Source organism: Euprymna scolopes, chromosome 34, assembly GCF_053919585.1.
Source record: "Euprymna scolopes isolate OS-2025 chromosome 34, ASM5391958v1, whole genome shotgun sequence".
Classification (NCBI taxonomy): Eukaryota; Metazoa; Mollusca; class Cephalopoda; order Sepiida; family Sepiolidae; genus Euprymna; species Euprymna scolopes.
Genome location: NC_136515.1, coordinates 30,569,331 through 30,595,420, shown reverse-complemented (window position 1 = coordinate 30,595,420; position 26,090 = coordinate 30,569,331). Strand labels below are relative to the sequence as shown.

The window sequence follows — 26,090 nt, the reverse complement described above, 5'->3', positions numbered from 1 at the left end:
TTTACTAATTCTTAATTTTATATATATACTAGCAGTTTCTCCCGGCTTTGCTCAGGCCTTATGTACTATTCATAACTTGATGTGCATATGTATATATTAAAAAGTGTGAATATGTACGGTAATCCCTTTCTATATAATAGGCTTCCTTAACTACCATAGAGAAAAGTTGGTAGAGACCGCAAATGTAAACTTTTTTTAACTTTGACTCCAATTTAGACCGCTTAGCATTTATTGTTTTGGGGGTCACATCGAATTATAAAGTTAGATCCATATCCAAATAACCTATATCTAAAATTTCAAGTGTTTAGACCCAAAATTGGTGGAGGAGTTTGATAGAGTTCTCAAAGGTCAAATCATTGAACTTTTACCCCTTAACAGCCAAATTTCTGGTTGAAAACCGATTAAAAAGATTTTCCCAAATCTCAATACTCTTAATTGTCAAATCTCGAGTTTGTAGACCGAAAATTGACAGAGTTATTGTGTAGGGAAATGTACACAGACAGACAGACAGACAGACACATACACACACACATAGACATTTTCACATTTATATATATATATACAAAAGAGAGAGAGAGAGAGAGATAGAGTAATAACATAACATACATCATAATTTTAGAATTAAGTTTTGCTTGAAAGAAATCAGTTTTACTTATTCTAATTAGCTATAATTTTTAATTTATTTAGTAACCTATCTCTTACTAGGTTTCTGGCTATCGCTCTTATCCTCTACCATTATTATATGGTGCTTATCTTCTACCATTATTATATAATGGGGAGTTAGAACAGATGCTGATAATGAGGGAGACATTCATATGTTGAGAAAATCCTTTGTTTATGATGTCAGAAGTGTGGTTCCCAACGTGACTAACTTTCACGTCGATTTACATGTCTTTTATTTAAGTTCAACATAAACAAATTCCTGGGAGAGACACATTTAACTGGACATGTATTACGGGGAGTTAGAACAGATGCTGATGATAATGAGGGAAACATAGCAGACTGGGATTATTCTTGTTAAGACAGAGGAGAGGAGATACATTATTGATGATGGTGGGGAGGATACATAATACTTGGAAGCTTACACAAGCGATAGATGAATATACAAAACACATTTTCCTTTTCGGTTGTAAAGACGACACGAGATAACACAGTTACAAAATTATTAATGGTGATTTCTTTATTCATCTATCGGCCGATTGATGAAATCAGGAATTCAAGCCTTTTTGACTACATGGTCTACTCTTCTCTTTTTGCCTCTAAGGGGCTCCCACTTTCCAACTGACTCTATCACTGTGTGTGATCTGCTCTGGTTATCTGTTTCTAATGAACTTCCTAACTTTGAACTCTCAATTCATATATTAAAAAATCTCCTGGACTCGATTCTCAGCAACACTCTCCGCTCTAACCAGGTTCCATCCCGTTCTCGAGAACTCACCAGCTCGATTCTCTCAAACATCTTAGCTCCTGGCCTTATATTATCATATTTATGCAAATTAATGCGCAATCGAACCTGCTAATTTGTCGCCTTCTCGTCTCCCATCGTTCAGGTTTCGAGTTCGCACATGCAGCCCACCTCCGTGACTACAGTCACACTCAATTTTCACTACAGTTTATGACGTCAGAAGTGTGGTTCCCAACATGACTAACTTTCACACGGATTTACATATGTCTGTCCAAACATACTTTTGGCAAACAAAGAATTCTTCATTCTAACTGTTTAATATCTAACTTATTTTTAAACAATATTTTTTTAACTTGCATTGTTTATTCTTTTAACTGACATATTTAATATCCATTAATTTTAAAAGAATGGACAATTGCTTTTTTTCCAACATAAATAATATTTAGCTATTTTTAAAAGAATTAACAATGGACTGCATTCCTAGGATTTTAATTATCCACTTGCCTACAGGGTTCGATTCTAGCCTTTTCCTAATATCATTTTCACTTATCTAGTTTGCCTTCTTACTGACATGAGAAGGGGACAGCTCTTTCATGTAACAGTAATACTATTTAATCCATAACTAGGAGAAAGTTTAATAGAAAGTAGAAAGAAACTAATTTTGGATTCCGTCTTTAAATTTAAATATAAATTAAAAAAAAAAAATTTAACAAGATTTACAAACTCACTTTTTTGCAATTTAAAATTAAGTGAGCCAATGAGTCAGTGTTTTTCTAACACTGTTATGTTTGTTGTCTATTTTTCAGGAACAAGAGCGTACTGATTTATTGGATCAGTATCGCACATTGTCAGCTGAGGCTGAACACTATCAGAATAGCAACCATCAGCTGGAGAGTGAAGGCTCTAACCTCCGTCTTGAGATTCTTACAAGAGAGTCCGAAATTAGAATGTTGAAAGAAAAGACAGACAGAATGGACCGAGAACTTCAAGAAGTGAGTGCGCATATTCTAGATGTGAGAGCGGCTTCATAGAATATTATTGAAAAGAATAATTTTTTTTTTGCTTCATGAAATGTTTGGAAATGTTTTAATCGGGTTTGATTGTTTGATTTATTTGTTTCATGCAAAAATACTTTTGTTTTTAAGATTTATATATGAGTACAGCACCCAATTGTAAACCCATTTCTGCTTGTATTTTATCCTTAGATTCATTTGAGTTCATAGCTTCCCCAAAATAAGTGATTATAAATAGATCAAATAGAATTAGAAATCTTTCTTGCTAATTCTATATGCTGTATAGCAGTGTGTGTATACATGCGTATATGTTGTATAATGGCTAAACATGTTAAATAGTTTGTGGGTGTATATAATGTGTATTTATATGAGATGCTGCTGGTCTCTTTAAATGTATATGTGGCCTGTTTGTATGTTAGGGGAGCATCGTCTAGTGAGTAAATATAAAGACATCCATACATAAATATATATATATATATATATATATATATATATATATATATATATATATATATATATATATATATTTCTCTGCAATATATGTATAATCTTATATCTTAACTGTATGTATAAAATATATATCAGTCTGTCTATCTTTTCTTTCAATATATATATCTATATATATAAAAATGTAATTCTTGGTTTGTTACAAGTGAATAAAAACATATTTCTACGTTACCAATTTATTTGAAATATTCAGACAACCCATGTTTAGAGTCGAGGGATGTTTTTATGTTATCAAAATAAATTTACCTCACGAATTATTAAAATATTAAATAAAATAAATATATTTTTTTAACCGTTAGTGCGAACCTGCTTTGTTGATAAAACTGAACTTCCGGTTCGATTCATTTCACAGCCACGAATTGACGAAAAAGAAGTAGATTTCATTTTCTGTTTACTCTATAAGTAAAAAATGACAAAAAAAAACATAATTCATTTGTTTATCTTCCAAATTTTTTAATTTACACGTTTTTTTCTTTATTATATAAGGCCAAAAAAAAAGTTTCTCGCTTGCTTTTTGAGTTTTTCTTTGTTTTTCGATATAAGATTGGTTGGTAAAAGTACAGTTTTTTTTTACGGATTGGTAACTTGCTTAAATAATATTTAGTGCTAATGCAAAGAGTGGTCCGCACTATTTTTTAAATCGTATTTCCAGGTTTAATTAAAGTTTTATTATATGTTTTTTTATTCAATTGTAAGGTTAAAATACACCCTCCCCTCCCCATGTTAAGAATGGCTTTTTAAATATTAACGTTATTATTGCAACACGGATCACTCTCTGCATGAGTACTGTACTTTCACCTAACAATTTAATAAACAAAACATGGTACTTATGCAGAGAAAGTACCATAATAATATAATAATAGAATAATAACGTTATTTAGAAAGCCATTCTTAACATGGGGAGGACATTTTGTTACTATTCTATTCTTTCACCTAACAATTTAATAAACAAAAGATGGTACTTATGCAGAGAAGGTACCGTGCTGAAATAACGCTATTAAGAAAGCCATTCTTAACATGGGAAAGGGAGAGTGTTCTGTAACTATTTTATATTTTCACCTAACAATTTAATAAACAATAGATAGTACTTATGCAGAGAAGGTACCGTGCTGAAATAATACCGTTATTTAGAAAGCTATTCTTAACATGGGGAGGGAGTTTTGCATCTATTCTATACTTTCACCTAACAATTTAATAAACAAAAATAGATAATACGTATGCATAGAAAATACCGTGCTGAAATAATGTTATTTAGAAAGACATTCTTAACATGGGGATGGTATTTTGTAACTATTCTGTCCTTTCACCTAACAATTTAAAAACAAAACATGGTACTTATGCAGAGAAGCTACCCCGCTGAAATAATGACATTATTATTTAGAAAGCCATTCTTAACATGGGGATAGGGGTGTTTTGTAACTATTCTGGACTTTCACCTAACAATTTCATAAACAAAAATTAAACTTAAGCAGACAAGGAACAGTACTGAATCATTAACATTATTTAGAAAGCCATTCTTAACATGGGGAAGGAGGATGTTTTCTAACTATTCTGTACTTTCGGTGCTGATGCAGAGAGTGATCTGCGCTATTTTTTAAATCGCATTTCCACGTTTAATTAAAGTTTTATATGTTTTTTATTCAATTGTAAGGTTAAAGTACAGAATAGGTACAAAACACCCTTCCCATGTTAAGAATGGCTTTTTAAATAATAACGTTATTATTTCAGCAAGGATCACTGTCTGCATGAATACGGATTAACGTTTTGTTCTTTGCTTTTTTTTACCATATTTTTTTGTTTTTCTTTTCAAGAAAACCTTTTTTTAACAAAGATTGAAAGTGCACGTTTTTTCTTTTTTTTTTTTTTTACAGAAGTTGTTTTTATATAAGAAAATATGAATGCTTATAAAGAAATTGGGTACTCGTGCACTTATTGATCCGTGCTGAAATAATAATGTTATTATTTAAAAAGCCATTCTTAACATTGGGAGAAGAGGGTGTTTTGTACCTATTCTGTACTTTAACCTTACAATTGAATGAAAAAAACGGTAAATTTTTAGATTAGGTCCACCTCGACAATTTTCTTTTAAATGACGACTTTTGTAGGTTTTTGACTATGCTGAATACAGAAATCGCATTGAAATTTTGCAGAAATAAGTAGTTATCGAGATATTTAAAATTTGTATAATGCATTGTAATCTCTGGCAGCCGTCTTTTTTACACGCTTATGCGCGTCATAAACAAATCTATGCGCGTAACAAAGATGGCCACCAAAGAATACAATGCATCAAACAACTATCTATATCTCGATAACTACTTATTTCTGCAAAATTTCAATGCGATTTCTGTATTCAGCATAGTCAGAAACCTTTAAAAGTCGTCATTTAAAAGAAAATTGTGGAGGTGGACCTAATCCAAAAAAAATACCAAAAAAACATAAAACTTTAATTAAGCTTGGAAATATGATTTTAAAAAAATAGCGCGGATCAGTAAGTGCATTAGCACTCAAGATAGGCAAGATATGTTACTTTATTACCGAAATGGATAATTTATTTTGTTCTTTTAATGCAAAATTTTTATTCGGCTCAAAAAACACAGTTTTTACTGTTATATTTGAAAATTACAAATGGCGGCAGACTGTGTTAACACATTAGGTTTGGGAAAATGAGTTAAAACTAAAAAAAACTATACAAAATACTGTTAAAAACCACTGAATACATGTCTGCCTATGTCACAGTAACATATATTGAGTGAGTTCCTGACAGTATTTTGTATAGTTTTTTTAGTTTTAACTCATTTTCCCAGAGTTAATGTGTTCAACAGTCTGCCGCCATTTGTATTTTTCAAATATACAGATAAACACTACATTTTTTCAAACCGATTAAACATTTTACACTAAATAAAAACACTAAAATCTTATCCAGTTAGGTAGAAAAGTAACTTATCTTGCCTTTAATAACATTTATTTGTTATATTTATTTTTCAACAACTTTTTCATTTCTGTGTTTAGTAATACAAACCCGTTTTATTTACTATAACGTTTAGTCAGCTCGAAGAACAGTGTTTATCAGTGTATTTGAAAAATACAAACGGTGATGGACACTGTTGATGATGTTAAGTTTGAGAAAATGATTTAAAACTAAAAAAACTATACAAAATACTATCAGAAACCCACCGAATATGTCAGCCTATGTCACAATAACATATAATCAGTAGGTGTCTGACATTGTTTTGTATAGTTTTTAACTGATTTTCCCAAACTAAACGTATTCAACAGAGTCCGCGACCATTCGTCTTTTTCAAATACATAGATAAACACTGCGTTTTTGAGCCGATTAAACATTTTACATTAAATAAAAACACTAAAAAATTATCCAGTTAGATAGAAACGTAATTTACCTTACCTTTGCTTTCATTTATTCGTTTTTGAACAACTTTTTCGAATCTGTGTATAGTAACACCCCCCCTTACCCAAATATTAATTAAAAACTCACATTTTTGAATACAATAAAAAAGAAAAGTATTTAGCGTTTCAATGGTTTAGCAACTTTCGGCTTAATCCACTGAATGTTGGTCGAGCCCAAGCCATGATTGATGGTAACTCCCAAAGATCCGGATCCAATTCTGCAAGAGTACCATATTTTTTTTATTTTTGCCTTTTTTTTTTTACTTTTTGGAGTGGATTGCTATACTAAGAATATAAGAAACATGCATTTCCTCTTTTTATTAGAATTTTCCATTACACGAAATTACTGCAATATATGTATAATCTTATATCTTAACTGTATGTATAAAATACATACTTTCGCTTGTCTTCTATGTGTGTATGTATATTTATACATATTCAACTACAGTTTTCATAATGTGACAAATAACATTTTAGATACAATTCCTTAACAAATGTATATATAACATTCTCTGTGTGTAGCACACCAGATAAAGGTAGATATACCTTCTTGTATTGTTTCCTCTGACTCATGATTCTATAAACAAAGATACTTCTCTCTAAACACCAAATAATGAATTATATTTTACATATAACTTTATGTTTACATATCCAAGTTTTCCTTGGAATTGGCCAACATTTCTGTTTTGATTTCTACATCTGGCTATATTGCCCAATATGCTCCCATAGACATAAAAATGATGACCAATCATTGAGCAGATCTTTGGTAAGCTGACTCCTCAACTGCCTCATGTTTACATGTGCACATTAAAATCTATTTCTTTCTTACACCCTTTACATAAACAGGTTAATCCTATTGTTTATTGTTTCCTTTGTTATTGCTACTTTAAAATATTTGACTCATCAGTAAATTCAAAATCTGTTTATTATTACAAATATTAATCTTAAAACATTCTTACTCTCTTGAAATATTTTATATTTCAATAACATTGTACATTAGGTAACTGCAGTTTCATGGAAACATAGGAAATCCAGTCTGCAGGGTCCTAATATACAACATACAAACTTTTAAAATAAGATACAGGTTAAAATTCAGTATTTTAAAAAAAAATTACCATTTTTACATTTTATTTAAGTGTTGAATACGATACAAACTGTCTAATCTGGAGGATCTGAGAGTTTTGTATTTGAATAACGCTGCATGTATGTTGAATAACGTGTAAGCATAACAGCGTTGACACATTTTCTTTTTTTATTTTCCTTTGATGTAAAGTCTCAAAAATCAAGGTGCTTATTCTTGAGGCTAACACTTAATCTGTATACAAGATGCATAGATATTCAAGCATTCAACTAAAATTTTCATATCCCTCTTAAATTTGGAGTTAGTAAAATAATAAAAAACAATAATTTTCCTCTCCCTAATTTACCAGTTAACCATGTTATAATATATTTTTCTTGTTCTCTCTTGGTTTTACTGGACTCCAAGGCAAGAATTCATCTATTCTGGTAGAGTATCCAGCTACATCCTGTTACTTGAGGTAACATCGTTAGAAGCAGGTTCATTATTTCTTGTATGAACAAGTGTATAGCCGTGTCTCGGGGATCTTATTTGGGCTTAAAATACTGTTATTTTGAATATTTGGTCAGGGTTTACAGGGTGAAATCTTATGTCAGGTTGTCCTAACAAACTCTTGTAGAGAAAGGCTGAAGATATTTTAAGATGGTGTTTAGTAAGTAATTTGAACTCGTGTGCTTGCTTGTGTGTACTGATATATGGTATAATGCTCTGAGAAAAGTTGAATAAGAGTAATACATTAGCAAACCTAAAAAATGTTATTGTTTTTTTTGTTTTGCTGTTAGGTCTTGATGGATGTAAACAAGATAGCATTGTTTTCCATTGCAGATGGACAATCACTCCGCTAACTGAAATGTGGAATCCTGAGATCTGCAATGATTTAATGCTGATTAAGTGCCCCTTCATGCTAATTTATGATATGCCCCTCTAAAGCTAAGAATTGTAATGATTCTTTGGCTGGTATCTTATCAAATATTAAAACAAAAATATTAATAAATGTAAAATATTTTTCAAAGTTTTATGGCTGCTTCATATGACTTGCAATGTTACTTATCGATAAAGGAAACAAACTTAAAGCATGTATGAATTATTTTCATGGGATGTTTATTTACTTTTTTTTTTTCAATTTCTTTTCTCTTTGTTTTTGATTGAGATGTCAAACATTCACCTTCTATTTCAGAGACTCTAACCGAAATATTTTATGCTTCTAACCATCCTTTCAAGTACAATCTTTCATGTATGTATATGTGTGTGTGTTTGCATGTTTGTCTATGTAAAAACTATATTTGTATTCTAGTTTGATGTTTTTGTATGAGAAAAAGATAGTCATTATTGCAAGAGTTTGAACATTCTAAATCGTTAGATTATTATGAGAAAGAAATTAATGAAACCATTACTTTTTTGCAGCATTTGGGTGCTCAGCAAGCATATGAGCTTCAAGTGTCAAATTTGACTCGTACCTTGTCTAACTTGGAAGAGAATTTGCAACAGTGTGAAGATGACAAGAAAACCCTATCGCATGACATCAGTTCTGTTCGTGATCTTTGTTGTAGGTTGGAAGCATCTAAAGAATCATTGCAAAGACAATTGAATGCAATTTCAGTGGAGAAAGAGCAGGTAATTCTTGACACTCATATGGTTTGCAGTAAATAACAAAACTCTTTGATTAATGTCACATTTTGTTTATTAACACATTGAAATGCATTTAACTAAAAATGTTCTGTATTTATACTTAGAAAATTTTCTATAAATTATTGGTTCAATACAAAATCCATTATGTTATTAATATTTAATACATAACTCAATAAGTCACACATCTAATAAAACAAAAGGCAAAATTGAACTTTATCAACATAGTTTCCTTCTATGATGATTCACTGATCTCAAGACTTCTCTAACAATTAAATTACTTTTTTGTAGAACAATTGATCTTTAGTCTATAAATATGCACCAATTTTGAATATTTAATTGAAACTAAATTTCTGGATTATTCTTTTGAGGTCTGCAAAAAGTTATTAGTTATTAGAATGTATGATTAGTTGATAGAAAGTATGATGAGTTAATACAATGTATAATTAATTAATACATTGTATGATTAGTAAAAAGTACATTTGATTACTAAATCGATTGTATGATTAGTAAATAGAATGATAGGATTAGTAAATACAATGTATTATTAGTTCATGGCAAGTATTATTAGTAAATAGAAAGTATCATTAGTTAATAGAATGTGTAATGAGTTATTAGAATGTATGATTAGTTAATCGAATGTATAATTAATCAATAAAACATATGCTTAGTAAATAGAAGGTATGATTAGTTAATAAAATGTATGATTTGTATATAGATAGTATGCTTAGTAATTAAAATGTATTATTTGTTTATAGAATGTATGACTAGTTATTAGAAAAAATGGTTAATTAATAGAATGTATGATTACTTAATATAATGTATTACTACTAAATACAATGTATGATAGAAGGTATGATTAGTTAATAAAATTAATGATTAGTTAATAAAAGGTATGATTAATTAATACAACATGATTAGTTAAAAGAAGTATGATTACTGTGGTCTGAAATGTTTAAAAAGTTGTTACAAACCTACCTTGCGCAATTTGTACAAATCTGGGTGGACCAAAAAAATGAATGAAGAAAAAAAAAAAAAAAAAATGGCCACCTTATCTCTTTAAATGCCTGCAATGTTACTACCTGATATGCAAATGAGATGCTCCTGGTTGGAGATAAAAAAGGCCTGATTTTTCAGTTGTATTTTGGAGTTGGATTTTAAGGAAGTGAGTTCGATCAGCGGAAGTGCTTTTGAAGTTGAGAGAGTAATAGCAGAAGGTTGAGTTTTTGGAATAATGAGATTTGGCAGCAGTGTGTCAAATGTAACAATTGAGACTTGACTAATTTAACCACAATTACTTAATAGAAGGTATGATTAGTTTATAAAATGTATGATTACTTTATAGAATGTATGATTAGTTAATAGAAAGTATGATTAATAAATAAACTATATGTTTAATTAATAATAAAGTATTAATTAATAGAATGTATTGTTACTAAATAGAAAGTATGATTAGTTAATAGAATTTATTATTAGTTAAGTGAATGTATACTTTATGCAATTTATGATTAGTAAATCTACATATCTATAAAAGAGGAATTGTCTGTGTGTGTACATTATCTTACCAAGCTACTCTGTCAATTTTCTACAGACTCAATATTTGATATAAGGGGTATTGAAATTTGGGAAAATCTTTTTAATTGGTTTTCGGCCAGAAATTTGGCTGTCAAGGAGTCAAAGTTCAACAATTTGACCAAACTCCTCTGCCAATTTTGGGTCTAAACACTTGAAATTTTAGATGTAGGTTACTTGGACATGGATCAAACTTTTTAATTTGATTTGAGGCTAAAACAATATATATTAAGGGGTCAAATTGGGGTCAAAGTTAAAAAAAATTTGACCTCTGCAGTCTCTACTAAATTACTCAGCCAATTTTTGGTCTAAACATTTGAAATTTTATATAACGTGTATTCAGACATAAGGCAAGCTTTTTAATCAATTTTTGGCTGAAAATTTGGCTGCCGAGGGGTCAAAGTTCAAAAGATTTGACATTTGCTGTCTCTAGCAAATTATTGAGCCAATTTTTGGTCTAACCATTTGAAATTTTACATAAAAGGTATTTAGACATTTAGCAAGCTTTTTAATCAGTTTTGGGGTGAAAATTTGGCTGCTAAGAGATCAAAGTTGAAAGAGTTGACCTTTACAGACTCTACCAAACTCCTCCAAGGAGTCAAAGTTCGACAATTTGACCAAACTCCTCTGCCAATTTTGGGTCTAAACACTTGAAATTTTAGATGTAGGTTACCTGGACATGAGTCAAACTTTTTAATATATATATATATATATATATGTGTGTGTGTGTGTGTATACATATGCACATAAAGTTATGAACAGTACATAGGACCCTGAGCAAAGCTGAGCTGAACTGCTAGTAAAATATATAATTACTTTATAAGTATGATTAGTTAATAGAATGTATGTTTTGTATATAGTGTCACTTCACGAAGGAGGAGAGAGCGCAAAAAAAAAAATAAAATAAAATATATTTTTATCACAAATGTTGGCACGGTCCTGAACAAATTCATCCACGCAATCCTGAACAATACCACTGAATCGACATGCCATGCCACCAAACAATATTGTTGAATCAACACACCTGTTCCTAAGCAACATCATCGACCAACACGACACACCACTGAACAATATTGCCGAATTAACACACCACCAACCAATATCGTTGAATTGACACAACGTTCCTGAGCAATATCATTGACCGACACAACATACAACCAAACAATATTGTTGAATCGATATGCCATGTTCCCAAGCAACAACGAACAATCTCGTCAAATCAACATGCCACGATACAAAATGTGGTAATGCGAGACACATTATCAGAGCAATATTTTTCGACTACTCCCAAATGATTTATTGGCTTGTTTTTTATAGCTGTTGGGCGAAACTAAATCGTCGCTTTGGGGTAAGATGGATGTAGCTCAGTAGTAGGCTTGATTTGTAATCAAAAAGTCCTGGGTTCGCTTTTTGCCAGAGGTAGGCCCAACTCGTATGCTTGTGTGCTTCCACACATACTCAGCACACTCCTCCCTGATCTGATGATCACACAAATGACAATGCTAGACAGGCCATTTCCTCCTGGTACTTCACCTTAAAGGTACAGGCTCAGGAACTTCCTTGGTGGTGCCTGTGTCTATCGCATCCTTAAACTCTTCCTGTTCTGGATCATTGGGTGCGTCATATTCTGAAGAGTTTTCTTCAGCTAGTTGTTTGTACAGCTTTGTTATCTGATGAGGTGAGCTTGTCATTAATTATGCAATTATGCCGGCATGCTGGGCGCACATCCTTTATGTGGCGTGGTGTTCAACTTGGTTATTTATTTTTGTCACCGTTCCTGTGCCGAACTGCATTGTACATTTTCCCTGTGGATTCTTCACCTAAACCACATCTCTCTCTTTATACGGATTAGAAACTGTAGTGTCGGGCACCATCAGTTCATCAATACCCTTGAGATGGATCCTATAAGTGTATAGCATATTCGCAGGTGTCGTCATGGTCGTCTTGTCATCCTTAGGCATGACGTTGTGCCAGTACACTGTTTATGTGTAAAGTCAGCAAATGTTTTTCCACAAAATGCCATGCCATTATCTGTGAGAATATACTCTGCAACTGCTTAATGATGCTAGCAGAATCCTGTCAGTGCAACTACCTCCAAATGGTAAAATGGCTAGGGCCACAGTCTATCAACATCAACTACAACTGAGTGCTGAAATGGATTGTATCAATAGCAACTCTGCTCCAGGTTTCTGGGACATCAAGCCTACCTGGCTTCCAATGCACCATGGCTGGATCCATGGATTGACATTCTTTACAATCATAAACCACCGACCTCACTTCAGTTTCAGTTATTAGTGGGTTGACTAACTTCACAAAGTACCATGTCCTTTTCACACCAGGATGTCCACTAGACGAATGAATTTTCTGTAGGCTGCTTTGGTGTTCTGCAGCCACAGCACATACAAGTTCTCTGGGTTTTGTCGCTTTACGGATCTCATTTAACCACCACTGTGGTGCTCGAGTAAGCTGGTCTACTCTGTTATTGTGAGACTTAACGAGCCCTACATTGATTGTTAGTACATATTCTGATGCCAAATCTTGGAGCATGGAGAGGCAATGCCTAATTAATATTTCTGAGGCTGCTTTGGTGTCCACTCTCGTCCGTCCGGACAAAGTGTCAGTTATCCACCGATATACACAAGCAGAGTCATTTATGTAGTATGTATAGTTTTGGCTTTCCACTGTAAGCAAGGTTGATACCTCGTAGCACTGCATCAACTAAATTTATACGTTTGTCTTCATGCACTGCTCGGAACCAGCTTGCATCCTCTGCCATGCAACCATGGCTTTCCACAACCACGCCTGTAACAATGGAACTAACGTCCACCCACACTGCAACATCTTCTCCACAGATACACCAGTCACCTTTTACTGGATCCTCCTGGACTGCTCTCAAACAAATGTTTTTGATCATCCGTGCTAGAAGAAGGTCTCACACTTCGTCATCCCATCCAGTCGTCATCAAATTTGTTTTACAAACGCTGTGGCGACGCGTAGCCAGCCACACACCGGGAAATGACCAGTCAGTTCCCCGCACACTGAAAATACAATTCAGGGAGTAGGTTTATCAGGCACTGCTGGAAGGTCACTTTCATGCTGCCATAACAATTTTTCGTGCTCCTCCTGGACATGTAATCCCAACATGCATGAGCCCAGTCTCAGCTGTTCTGGGATCTTGCTTTTCAGACCAAACTTTTCCAAATGTTCCTTGACACGAATTGCAAAAAACACATTTTCATTCACAAAAATGTCATCAGTATATGAAGACATAGCCGTGTTTATAGTCTTATCCTGGCTGAGAACGATATTATCCATGGCCCGTATTATTAAATTGGTAACGTGAAGCCCAAATCCGAGGCGTTAAGACAATATTGCTGTCCCTTGATCTCTACTGTTTGGAACGGCCACAAAGATTTATCAACTTGTACTTGCTAATAGAATCAGTGTAGATCAAGCACTGCAACGTTTGGTCCCTGTTGTTGCCATTCCCTCAATTTTTGTAAGCAAACATCTGCGTTGACCGTATGCACGTCCACATACTCATTTAATTGCCGATAATCCATAACGGGCTGCACTTTCTGTTTGTTCTCTTGCACAACAGCCATGATGGGCATTAGACCTTTTGGAGTGCCAAGTTCGTCTGCAGGATATGGCAGCAGCCAACCATTATTGATCTACACCTGAAGTTCATGATTGTATTCCTCATGAATTGGTGTTGGGACTGGATACTCTGCAAATATATTTCGCAACATAAGTGGAGGTTGGTTACCAGCACATTTCCATGACGTGGTCCACTTCTGAGCATTCTGTTTATACTCTGCAAAGAAGTCAGGCTCAATACCCTTGAGATGGATCCTATAAGTGTATAGCATATTCGCAGGTGTCGTCATATATTCTTAGTTAATATAATATAATATTTGTTAAAAGAAATAACTTTAGTTATTAGAATGTATCATTAGTTAAAAGAATTTATAATTAGTTAATAGAAGGTATTCTTAGTTGATATAATGTATAGTTACCCCTCTTGGTGTGATGGATCTGTAGATCTTGTCAGATCATCCATCTAAGAGAAAGAAAACTCTGATAATGAAACTGGGGAAGGGAAGCCTCCTCAGCCATGGACGACAACCTTCCTAGAGCTGGTGACTCAAACAAATCCCTGGTTTGCAAACCTAACTTGCTTAAGGAATAGATAGGCTTTGCCTATCGCTGGCTTTCACACTCCTTCTTTGTCTATTAGCCAGGCGTAGTGGTATGATACCAAGGACTCACTTGAGCCACCCTGTGCTTGGCCTTGTTTCCTGACTAGAACATTTGACGCATTTCCCCTATTCCCTATTTTAAATTTCTCTCTTTCTCTCAGAAACTGAGCAAATTGGGTTTGCTTGCATGCCACTTGTGCTCACTTGACTTGTTTGAGCCGGTCTTGTTTAAGAGGTACCTGATTGACAGTTTGTCTGGCTGCAGTTTCTGACTGACAGTACAGGAGCCCTAACTCTTTAGTAGCACTTGAAGTGGCTGCTCTGTCATCAGTTGTCATGAGGATAGTTGTAGTGCCATGTCATGCTGCTATCAGGATAGTTGTAGTGCCATGTCGTGCATGGAAAGGGACCCTGCTGCTATCTCTGGTGGGCTTTCATGAGGCCACAACTTTCTAGACACGCTAGACAGGACTCGGCTAATGGACCAATGTGTGTATACTTGGCGTCAAAACCGGCCCACTTTGCTCAACACTCGTCCCCTAACCTTACATTAAACAAAAACGTAATGAAATGACAACCTAAACAAATATCACAATAAAACCAGACAACCACCCAAACAAAATCAATTCGCCTTCGCCCTTGAGGCTCGCTTTCACAAATATCCATAAGCTCAGAGGTAAGATGATGTAGAGTCTTACCTTTTAATAAACTCCCCGGATATCTTAGCATTAAGTAAAACAAACTTACACCCTTCAATCCCCTCTAACTACTTTTACATGACAGGATACCTCCCTCTTTGCTGTAAGGACTTGGATAGATATCTGCACGGGCTTGGAGTCTATATCCGTAGCACCCTTCCTTTAACTAGAGAGAAAAATCTTGAATCGGATGTCCAGACTTTTATGTGCTTTTTTGACTAACATTTCATCACTGCGTTAGTTACTTATATTTTCTCTACCATTCTTCCTTAAGTCAGGATTGTACCCTAATTGATCATGTCTCTGATAGCATTGATGCAGCACTCTCCTTAGATAGTAACACCCAAATACATGTGTTTGGCGACTTTAATGTCCACCATAAACATTGGCTTGGTTTCTCAGGTTACACAGATGCAGCTGGACTCTACTTATAGCTTCTCTGTAGCCCATTCCCTCACACAGACAGTAGTGTTCCCAACCCGCCTACCAGATCATTAATCTCAGCAGGCTTCACTTCTAGACCTATTTCTCACTACAGTACTTGAGGATTGTGTGACTAATGCCCACAGTCCACTTGGAAACGCAGACCACTTAGTGGTATCAATTGACATCACATTTAAATCCCAACCTCAAGGTGAGGAATCATTGCTCAAAACAACAAGATACTACAAGAGGGCTGACTGGGAAACCATTAGAGAACACATCCGAGATGCCACATGGACCGATATCTTCTCTCTTCCTGCTGGACAGTGTGACAATGAGACAACTGAATGGTGCAAAGCAGTCATTGAAGCACATGTTCCCACACGGAAGTATTATAGCAAGCCCCACTCACCGTCATGGTTCACTGCAGATTGTGCGGCTGTCATTCCACAAAGACAGCATGCATTCCACCAGTTTGTACGTCATAAGTCAAATACAAATAAGCAAAAATTTGTAGATGCTAAAAATCATTGTAAGAGAGAAATAGCAACAACCAAAAGAAAGCATGCTGAAATAATCAGGGAATGCATAGAATTGGAAAAGATAAGAACTTGTGATTTCTTAAAAATCTATAATAGTGTAGTGAATAAAAGGCAATCAGTAATTCCTTCACTGAGCAACAACCAGAAGGTTGCATGCACAGCAATGAAGAAGGTAGAACTGCTTGCGCAGCGATTCACCTCCAACTCCACCTTAGAGCCAACAAACAACTCCCTCCTAAATTTCCCTACGTGGACTAAAGCCACATTAGATAAAAATCATCCCTTCTCATGTTCGCAATATCATAAAAAACTTAGACACCTCAAAGGTGTGTAGGCCTGATCTCATCCCTGCATTACTAATTAAGAAATCTTCAGCCGAGCTAGCCCCCATACTTTCCAAGCTCTACAATAAATACCTTGCTGAATCTTGCTTTCCTAATAGCTGGAAGATGGCCTCTGTGGTACCAGTGTACAAGAATTCTGGTGAAAGCACAGACCCTCTCAATTATTGCCCCATTAGTTTCCTCCCACTCTTCACTTAAATCTTTGTGACCTTAATTAATTAAGCACTAATTCACCACCTCACAAAAGCAAATTTTCTCTCTGATAAACGGTATGGATTCAGGCAATGTAGTTTTACTGCAGATATTTTAACAGTCATCTCTGAACGGATTTACCATACCATAACATAACAGTCATCTCTGAACGGATTTAACGGATAAGGCAGGTGAAGCCAGGGCTGTAGCCCTTGATATATCCAAGGCCTTTGACAAAGTCTGGCATAAAGAGCTGCTATTGAAAAATTAATCGTACAGTATAACTGGATGTATACTAAATATAATTAGATCCTTCTTAGACAATAGAAGCATACAGGTTGTCATTGATGGACATACATCCAAGCAGCATAACATTAATGTGGGAGTGCCTCAGGAGTCTATCCTTGGACCATTATTATTCCTGATATTCATAAAGGACCTCCCTATATTGTGTCCAAGATGGGTATATTTGCTGATGATACAATGCTCTATAATATGCATGAGGTGTACATAAATCTAAGACAATGGCAGAATCGTTAGAAAATGACCTCCAGATCATTATGGAATGGGGTCGCAAATTGATGGTAACATTTAATGCTAGTAAAACTAAGCTGCTCTCCTTTAACAATTACAAGATGTCTCTCCACCCCCCCTATATCCATGATAAATAGCACCTTCAAACTCCTCGGCTTAACATTTGCGGGCAATATGAACTGGAACAAATACATAGAGGACATTGCAAAGGCTGCTGCAAAGAAGGTGGGTTCCCTCTATCGAGCTAGAAGACTACTCACGCCTGAGAGTATCCTGTACCTCTATAAGGCCACCATTCGCCCATGCATGGAGTATTGTTGCCACATCTGGGCTGGTGCATCTACCACTAGTCTCTCCCTCTTGGATAAAGTCCAAAAAACAGTTGTAAATCTAATCAGTCCCACTTTGTCAACTGAGCTCCAGCTCCTGTCTCATCACCGCAATGTTGCATCACTGTGCCTGTTTTACAAATATTTTAATGGAATGTGTTCTGATGAACTCATTTAACTTGTATCCCATTGACGTACATATCCGCGACAAACTCGCTTAGCAATAAGATCTCACCCCTTCACTGTTGTTGTCCCTAAATTCCAGAAAGCTTTCTATTCTAATAGTTTCTTCCCTCGAACAGCTAGACTTTGGAATTCCCTTCCTGCTGCCTGCTTCCCTGGCTGTACTGATATGTAGAAGTTTAAATGTAACATAAACAAATATCTTGTTAATCTTTCCTAAACATGGCCCCAAATAGTAGCTCCTTATGTCCAAGTGGCGATATGCTTTGTAAGGGGTGAACATGAGTAAAAAAAATGTATTATAAATTGTTGTGAAGGAACATAACTGGCTATACACCGGTTACAAACTGTATATATATATTGGACTGTTTGGCAGACAGCGGCAGACAAGCAGTCGCAGTAAGACGGATAGTCTTACGTGTTGATTATCAGACTTTCTTCCCCATACTTGTTACTATGTACTTCTATTTACCTTAGGCGAGCAGCCTTACGTTTCTGTATTATAAATAAACCCCATTACACATACCACTCGGTGTAACTCACGTTTGTCTTTATTTCCTAAGTATTTAGGAATATAACAATGGCGACGAAAGGATGTTCTTTCTCTTAACAGAGATAAATTACCGTACCAAGGACTGTGTACAATGCAAGGATTTTTTGTTTTACGAAAAAAAACAAACTACACAAGGATTTTTGACCACGTGCGTCAATGAATTTAAAAATTTTTCCTACCTAAAGTAGCGAAAAGTACGGATTTTTCTTCGTAAAGAACTCACAAGAAATTATAGAAACATGTTCAAGGTAAAGTGGAATTTATATTTATTTTGACAAGTAAAAAAAAAAAAAAAAAAAAAAAAAATGGTCGCAAGTTGAATTCGAAACTACACTAAAGGATTACGAGTTTCGAAAGAAAAAATATAAATACAACGACTATTGTACCATTTTATGCCACGTGGGAACGGCAGCCATATATATTTTTTTTTTTTTTGGAAAATTAATTGTTTGTTATTGCCTTTATATAAATAATTGGAACTATTTGTCGTGGGAAGTAAGAAATATTTTGTGTATGAACTTACGTTGTTGAAAAAAAAAAAAAAAAAAAAAAGAATTATTTTACAAAGCCTGTTGAATTACTATGGATGAACTTTGTTGAAACGTGTTGTGTCTGCATATTGCTACTAATTTACGATATACGTAAATTTACGATTTTTCTTTGGAATTATTGTGTAGAATTCGAAAAGACATTTTTGTACTAGAAGCTAACATGGCACAATTAGCAGAGTTAACTAAGGCTCTAGCCCTTAGCATCCAGGAACAGACAAAAATGACTCAACAATTTTTAGCGCAACAACAACAACAACAACAAATTCAACAACAACAGCTACAGCAACAGCTGCAACAACAACAAGAAAGAACACAAAAAACTTTAGAGGCACAACAAGAACAAACAAACATACTACAACGACAAATGTCGACACAGCAAAAGAATTTAGAAAAGCTAATTCTAACGTCGACCGGGAAGAAGACTAATTTTTCTGCCGAGGGTATTTCAAATTCACTAACGGAATTTCGTTACTCCCCGGATACTGGTGTTACTTTCCCTGCATACTACAGAAGATACGAAACAATTTTTACGAAAAGATGTTTAGACTGGACCGATGAGGAAAAAGTTACCCTGCTACTACAAAAACTGGGTACTGATGAAAACACCAAGTATGCAAATCTAATTCTACCAAAAAAAACGGAGGAGGTTTCGTTCGAGGAAACAATTAGTACCTTGTCGAAAATATTTGATAAAAGGGATAGCCTATTTCACTCTAGATACAAATGTTTGAACATTCAGAAGGCAGAAGCTGAAGACTATCTAGAATATGCTTGCACTGTGAACTGTTTATGCGAATCATTTAAATTGAATGAAATTTCCGCAGACCAATTTAAATGTTTAATCTTTGTACAAGGTCTCACAGCACCAAGGGACAAAGATATACGTTCACGGATCCTAACAATTATGGAGGCGGATCCTAACATAACATTGCAAAAAGTCACTGAAGAGTGTCAACGTCTGATTAACATAAAGAAAGACAACACTCGCATTGAAGAGAAAAATATTTTTAAGGTGCAGCAAGTAAAAAGGCAAGGGACCACAAGAAAGTCCAGGTTCCAAGAACACAGGATCCTTAAAGGATACAAAGACCCAAAGCTAAAGTGTAAATGTTGTGGTAGTTTAAGACACAACAATAAGACCTGCTGGTTTAGGAACAAAATATGTTATGAATGTGGTCTCAGAGGTCACAAGGGAACATACTGTGCCCAGAAGAAAAGACAAGGGACCGATAATGTAAATACGCTTCGCATGAATAAAGAAAAAAGCTGCGAAAGACGGAAATATGTTGATGTTCGGATAAATGGACATCTGGTTACATTGCTTCTGGATAGCGGTGCAGATATTAGTATTATAAATGAAGATATATGGAAAAGGATAGGTCGACCTGAATTAACGAAAACCAGAAAGACGGCGAGAAGTGTGTGCGGCAAAAGATTAGAGTTCAAGGGAGAATTAAAATGCAAAGTGACATTCGCTAACCAGACTCATAAATCCAAAGTGTACGTCGTACCAGGAAAGAATACATGCCTGTTTGGGGTAGATTGGATTGTCCTGTTTAATTTATGGGAGAAACCCATAAATTCGTTTTGTAACGTTTTAACTGCAGAAAAAGCAAACCAAAGGGAAGACTTCCTGAAGGATTTGAAAACTGAATTTCCCAATGTTTTTGCCGAAGGACTAGGACTCTGTATTAAGACAGAGGCAAAATTTGAATTAAAGAAAAATGCCACTCCAGTATTCAAACCTAAAAGGAATGTGCCTTTTTCAGCGATGGACGCAATCGAAAAAGAGTTGGATAGACTTCAACAACTGGAAGTCATTGAAAAAGTTAACCACACAGATTGGGCAAGTCCAACCGTGTATGTAAAGAAAAAAAATAACAGAATAAGGGTCTGTGGAGATTTTTCAACGGGTTTAAATGACTGTCTATTGGACCATAATTATCCCCTTCCGTCCGCAGAAGATCTGTTCTCTAAGCTTAACGGAGGAAAAATTTTTTCTAAGATAGACCTCTCAGATGCTTACTTGCAAATTAAGATCAGCGATGAATGCTCCAAATACTTAGGCATAAATACTCATAAGGGCATTTTTAAGCTAAAGAGGCTTCCTTTTGGATTAAAGGTTGCTCCTGCTATTTTCCAGCAAATTATGGACACGATGCTGGCAGGGTTGGAATTTTCAATGGCCTACCTTGACGATATCCTAATTAAAAGTGAAAATTTGCAAGATCATAAGAAGCATGTAAAAGAAGTATTCAAAAGAATACAGGAATTTGGTTTTAAATTGAGCCCAGAAAAATGCGATTTTTTTATGAAAAAAATTAAATATCTAGGTCAAATAATCGACAAAGAGGGTCGAAGACCGGATCCACAAAGGACTGAAGCAATTGAAAAGATGCCTGCTCCAGATTCAGTGACAAAATTAAAATCGTTTTTGGGATTAGTTCAATACTATGCAATTTACATCCCTAACATACATAATTTAAGAGCTCCTCTTAACGAGTTACTGAAAAAGGGTGTTAAATGGAACTGGAATAAGGAATGTGAATCTGCTTTCCAAAATATCAAAAGATGTCTACTGTCAGACTTAGCATTGGCACATTTCAATCCAGAAAAGGAACTAATACTAGCAACGGACGCCAGTGATTACGGTGTTGGCGCTGTATTACTTCACAAGTATGAGGATGGTAGGACAAAAGCTATCGCCCATGCTTCAAGAACGTTGGTTGCAGCGGAGAAAAATTACAGCCAAATTGAAAAAGAGGCGCTGTCGATAATATTTGGAATTACAAAGTACAATCGATTTCTCCATGGACGATCTTTTATTTTGCAAACCGACCATAAACCCCTACTTACCATATTTGGATCAAAGAAAGGCATTCCCACACATACTGCGAATCGATTACAGCGATGGGCTGTAACCCTCTTAAACTATCAGTTTAAGATGGAACATGTATCCTCAAAAAAGTTAGGACACGCAGATGCATTATCACGGTTGATCCCTAAAAGAAGCGAAAGTTTCGAAGAAACGGTAATTGCTGCGCTTAAAGACGAAAGTGAATGTACAAGTTCAATGTGTAATATGATACGTGAACTTCCGGTAACTTTCGAAAAAATAAAAAAAGAGGCAGTAAATGACATTTTCATTAAGAAAATGAAAAATCAATTGGGATGGATAAAAAAAAATAAAAAGGTAGATCAAACAACGCCTTTTTCCATCTGTGAAGATGTGCTCATGTATGGTGAGAGGATCGTAATTCCACTAACGTTACAGAGGAAAATTCTGAAGGAATTTCATACAGGTCATCCGGGCATTTCGAGAATGAAATCCCTTATGAGAGGATATGTGTACTGGCCTGGTATGGACAAGGAAGTTGAAAAATGTGTCAAGACATGCAGAGGATGTCAATTAGCAGCTCGAGATCCTCCAGTAAAAACGACGCCATGGCCAAAGACGGACCTACCCTGGTCACGTCTGCATATTGATTATGCGGGACCTATAAATGGTTATTTTTACTTGATTATTGTAGATTCTTTTTCAAAATGGCCAGAAATATTTAAGTTTAGACATCCAACAGCAAAAAACACTGTGAGTGCGCTTAATGAAATTTTTAGCCGTTTTGGAGTGCCAAAAACCTTAGTGAGCGATAATGGAACAGCATTTACTGCTCATGAATTCAAAGAATTCTGTGACTCACTAAATATTCTACATATGACAACACCTGTGTACCATCCACGATCGAATGGGTTGGCCGAAAAATTTGTAGATACGTTTAAAAGGGCACTTAAGAAAAATCTTACTACGGACACAGACGAACAATGTATTCAAACATTTTTAGCAATTTACAGGGTGACACCAAATCCTAATAATAATGTCAATTCTTCCCCGGCTGAGCTAATGTTTGCAAGAAAGATAAGATCTGTCTTCGATAGGCTGCTACCAGAGAAAAAGAAAGTTTTCAAAAAAGAAAACCTTAATACCAAGTGCTTCTCCCCAGGTGAAAATGTATATTTCAAAAATTTTCAAAATGGACGAAATCAGTGGGTTGAAGGTATTATCAAAAAAAGGATTGGGAGCATGGTCTATACCATCCAAGGATTAAGTTTTGTCTGCAAAAGACACAGAAATCAAATACGTCCCAGACTGTCTCCAAATGTGGAAGAGACACCAATGGAAACATTGTGCGATATTTTTGATATACCAAAACCAGCGTGTGTACCGCAAACAATGAATATTTCGCCTGAACCGACCATACGGGCTGGACAGAAACCTTTACCCCGGGTAACGCTGACCAGAAGGAAAAGCGCAAGAAAGAGAAAAGTTACCAGGAGATTAAGCCCTGACCCTAAAAGGAAGAGGTATTTAAGCTAAAATCAGGAAGATTTCAGCTTCAGGGGGAGGTGTTGTGAAGGAACATAACTGGCTATACACCGGTTACAAACTGTATATATATATTGGACTGTTTGGCAGACAGCGGCAGACAGCGGCAGACAAGCAGTCGCAGTAAGACGGATAGTCTTACGTGTTGATTATCAGACTTTCTTCCCCATACTTGTTACTATGTACTTCTATTTACCTTAGGCGAGCAGCCTTATGTTTCTGTATTATAAATAAACCCCATTACACATACCACTCGGTGTAACTCACGTTTGTCTTTATTTCCTAAGTATTTAGGAATATAACATAAATCAATAAAAATATAGTAAGCTAATAGAATGTATGATAAGTTGATAGTAAGTATGATTATTTTAATAGAATGTATAGTTAGCTAATAGAATGTAGTATTAGTTAATAAAAGGTATGATTAATAAATAAAATGCATGATTTATAAATAGAAGGCATGAGTAGTTAATAGAGGTTTAACTTGTTAATAGAAGGTGTGAATAGAACACAGTATTTTTTAATAGAATATATTTTTAGTTAATACTAGCAGTTCAGCTTGGCTTTGCTCAGGCCCTATGTGCTGTTCATAACTTGCCCTATGTGTGAATACACTTTATGTAAGATTTCAAATGTTTAAACCAAAATTTGTCTGAGTAATTTCATAGAGACCGCAGAGATCAATTTATTTTACTTTGCCCCCAATTCTGACCCCTTAACATTTATTATTTTGGTTTCAAATCAAAATACAAAGTTTTACCCATGTCCAAGTCACCTACATGTAAAATGTCAAATTGGCAGAGAAATTTGGTAGAATCTGCAAAGGTCAACTTTTTCAACCTTTTGGCAGCCAAATTTTCGCCCCAGAACTGATTTAAATGCTTGCCGCATGTCTGAATACCCTTATGAATAAATTTCAAATGTTTAGACCCAAAATTAGCTGAGTAGTTTGCTAGACACTGCAAAGATGAAATCTTTTGAACTTTGACCCCTTGGCAGCTCAAATTTTTTACCCAAACAGATTAAAAAGCTTGCCCTATCTCTGAATACTCTTCATGTAAAATTTCAAATGTTTAGACCAGAAATTGGCTGATTTGGTAGAAACCGCAGAGGTCAATTTTTTTTTAACTTTGACCCCAATTTTGACCCCATAACATTTATGTTATTTAAAAGTTTGATCCCTGTCCAAGTAACCTAGATTTAAAATTTCAAGTGCTTAGACCCAAAATCGGCAGAGGAGTTTGATAGAGTTTTTAAAGGTCAAATCGTTGACAGCTAAATTTCTGACCGAAAACCAATTATAAAGATTTTCCCAAATCTCAATACCTCTTATGTCAAATATTGAGTCTGTAGACTGAAAATTGACAGCATTATTTGGTAGGGAAATGTACACACACAGACATTTTCACTTTTATAGATATATAGATAATGTATGATTACTTAATGAAAAGTTTGATAAGTAAATAGCAGATATCATTTGTTCATAGAAAGTATGATTAGTTAATAAAAAGTATGATAACTTAATAGAATGTATAATTAGTTGATAGAATATATGCTTGGTAAATAGAATTATGATTAATTAATAGAAAGTAAGATTAATTATAGAAACTATGATTAGTAAATGGAATGTATTATTAGTAAATATAAAGTATGATTACTTAATTAGTTAATAAAATGTATGTTTAATTAATAAATGTTTAATTACTCTCTAGAATGTATAATTTGTAAATAGAATGTATGATTAGATAATTAAATGTATGATTAGTTTATAAGAAGGTATGAAGAGTTTACAGAAATTATTAGTTTAAAAATGTTTCATCACTGTATAAAAAGTTTTATTACTTAATAGAATGTATAGTTAATAAATAGAAGGTATGATTAGTTAATAGAAAGTTTGATTAATAAATAGAATGTATGATTAGTTAATTGAATGGTATGATAAATTAATAGAAAGTATTAGTTTTTAGAATGTACGATTAGTTAATAAAAAGTCTCATTAATAAATGATTAGTAGAAAAACAGTATTACTTAATATAAAGTAGTATTAATTAATAAGATGTATGATTATTTAATAAAAAGTATGAAATTGAATGTATGATTAGTTAATAGAAAGTATGATTAGATAATATTAACTATGATAGTTAATAGAAGCTATGATTACTTAATAGAAGGTAGTGTTTCTCAAATAATGGTATGATTAGTAAGTACAATGTATGATTAGTTAACAGAATGAATGATTAGTTAAAAATAAGTTTGATTACTCAATAGAAGGTAGGATTAGTTAATAGAGAGAATTATTTGTTAATAGAAGATAGGATTTGTTAATAGAATGTATGATTACTTAATAGAAAGTGTGATTAGTTTATAGAATATATTATTAGTAAATAGAACGTATGATCAGTTGATAGAAAATATGATTATTTATAAAAAGATATGATTAGTTAATAGAAAATATGATTATTTATAAAAAGATATGATTAGTTAATAGAAAATATGATTGTTTATAAAAAGATATGATTAGTTAATAGAAAATATGATTATTTATAAAAAGA

At 34.2% G+C, this 26,090-nt stretch overlaps 1 protein-coding gene across 6 annotated transcripts in view; it reads left to right on the top strand.

Moving 5' to 3' along the window:
* Positions 1–26,090, top strand: part of LOC145259152 (centrosomal protein of 135 kDa-like) — a 493,729-nt gene that overhangs the window by 440,199 nt on the left and 27,440 nt on the right. For all 6 annotated transcript variants that reach the window (XM_080116863.1, XM_080116866.1, XM_080116865.1 and 3 more), the window contains 2 exons: positions 2,212–2,397; positions 8,813–9,022. In XM_080116863.1, coding sequence (XP_079972989.1) covers positions 2,212–2,397; positions 8,813–9,022 — 396 coding nt within the window. The remainder of the gene's footprint in view (positions 1–2,211; positions 2,398–8,812; positions 9,023–26,090) is intronic.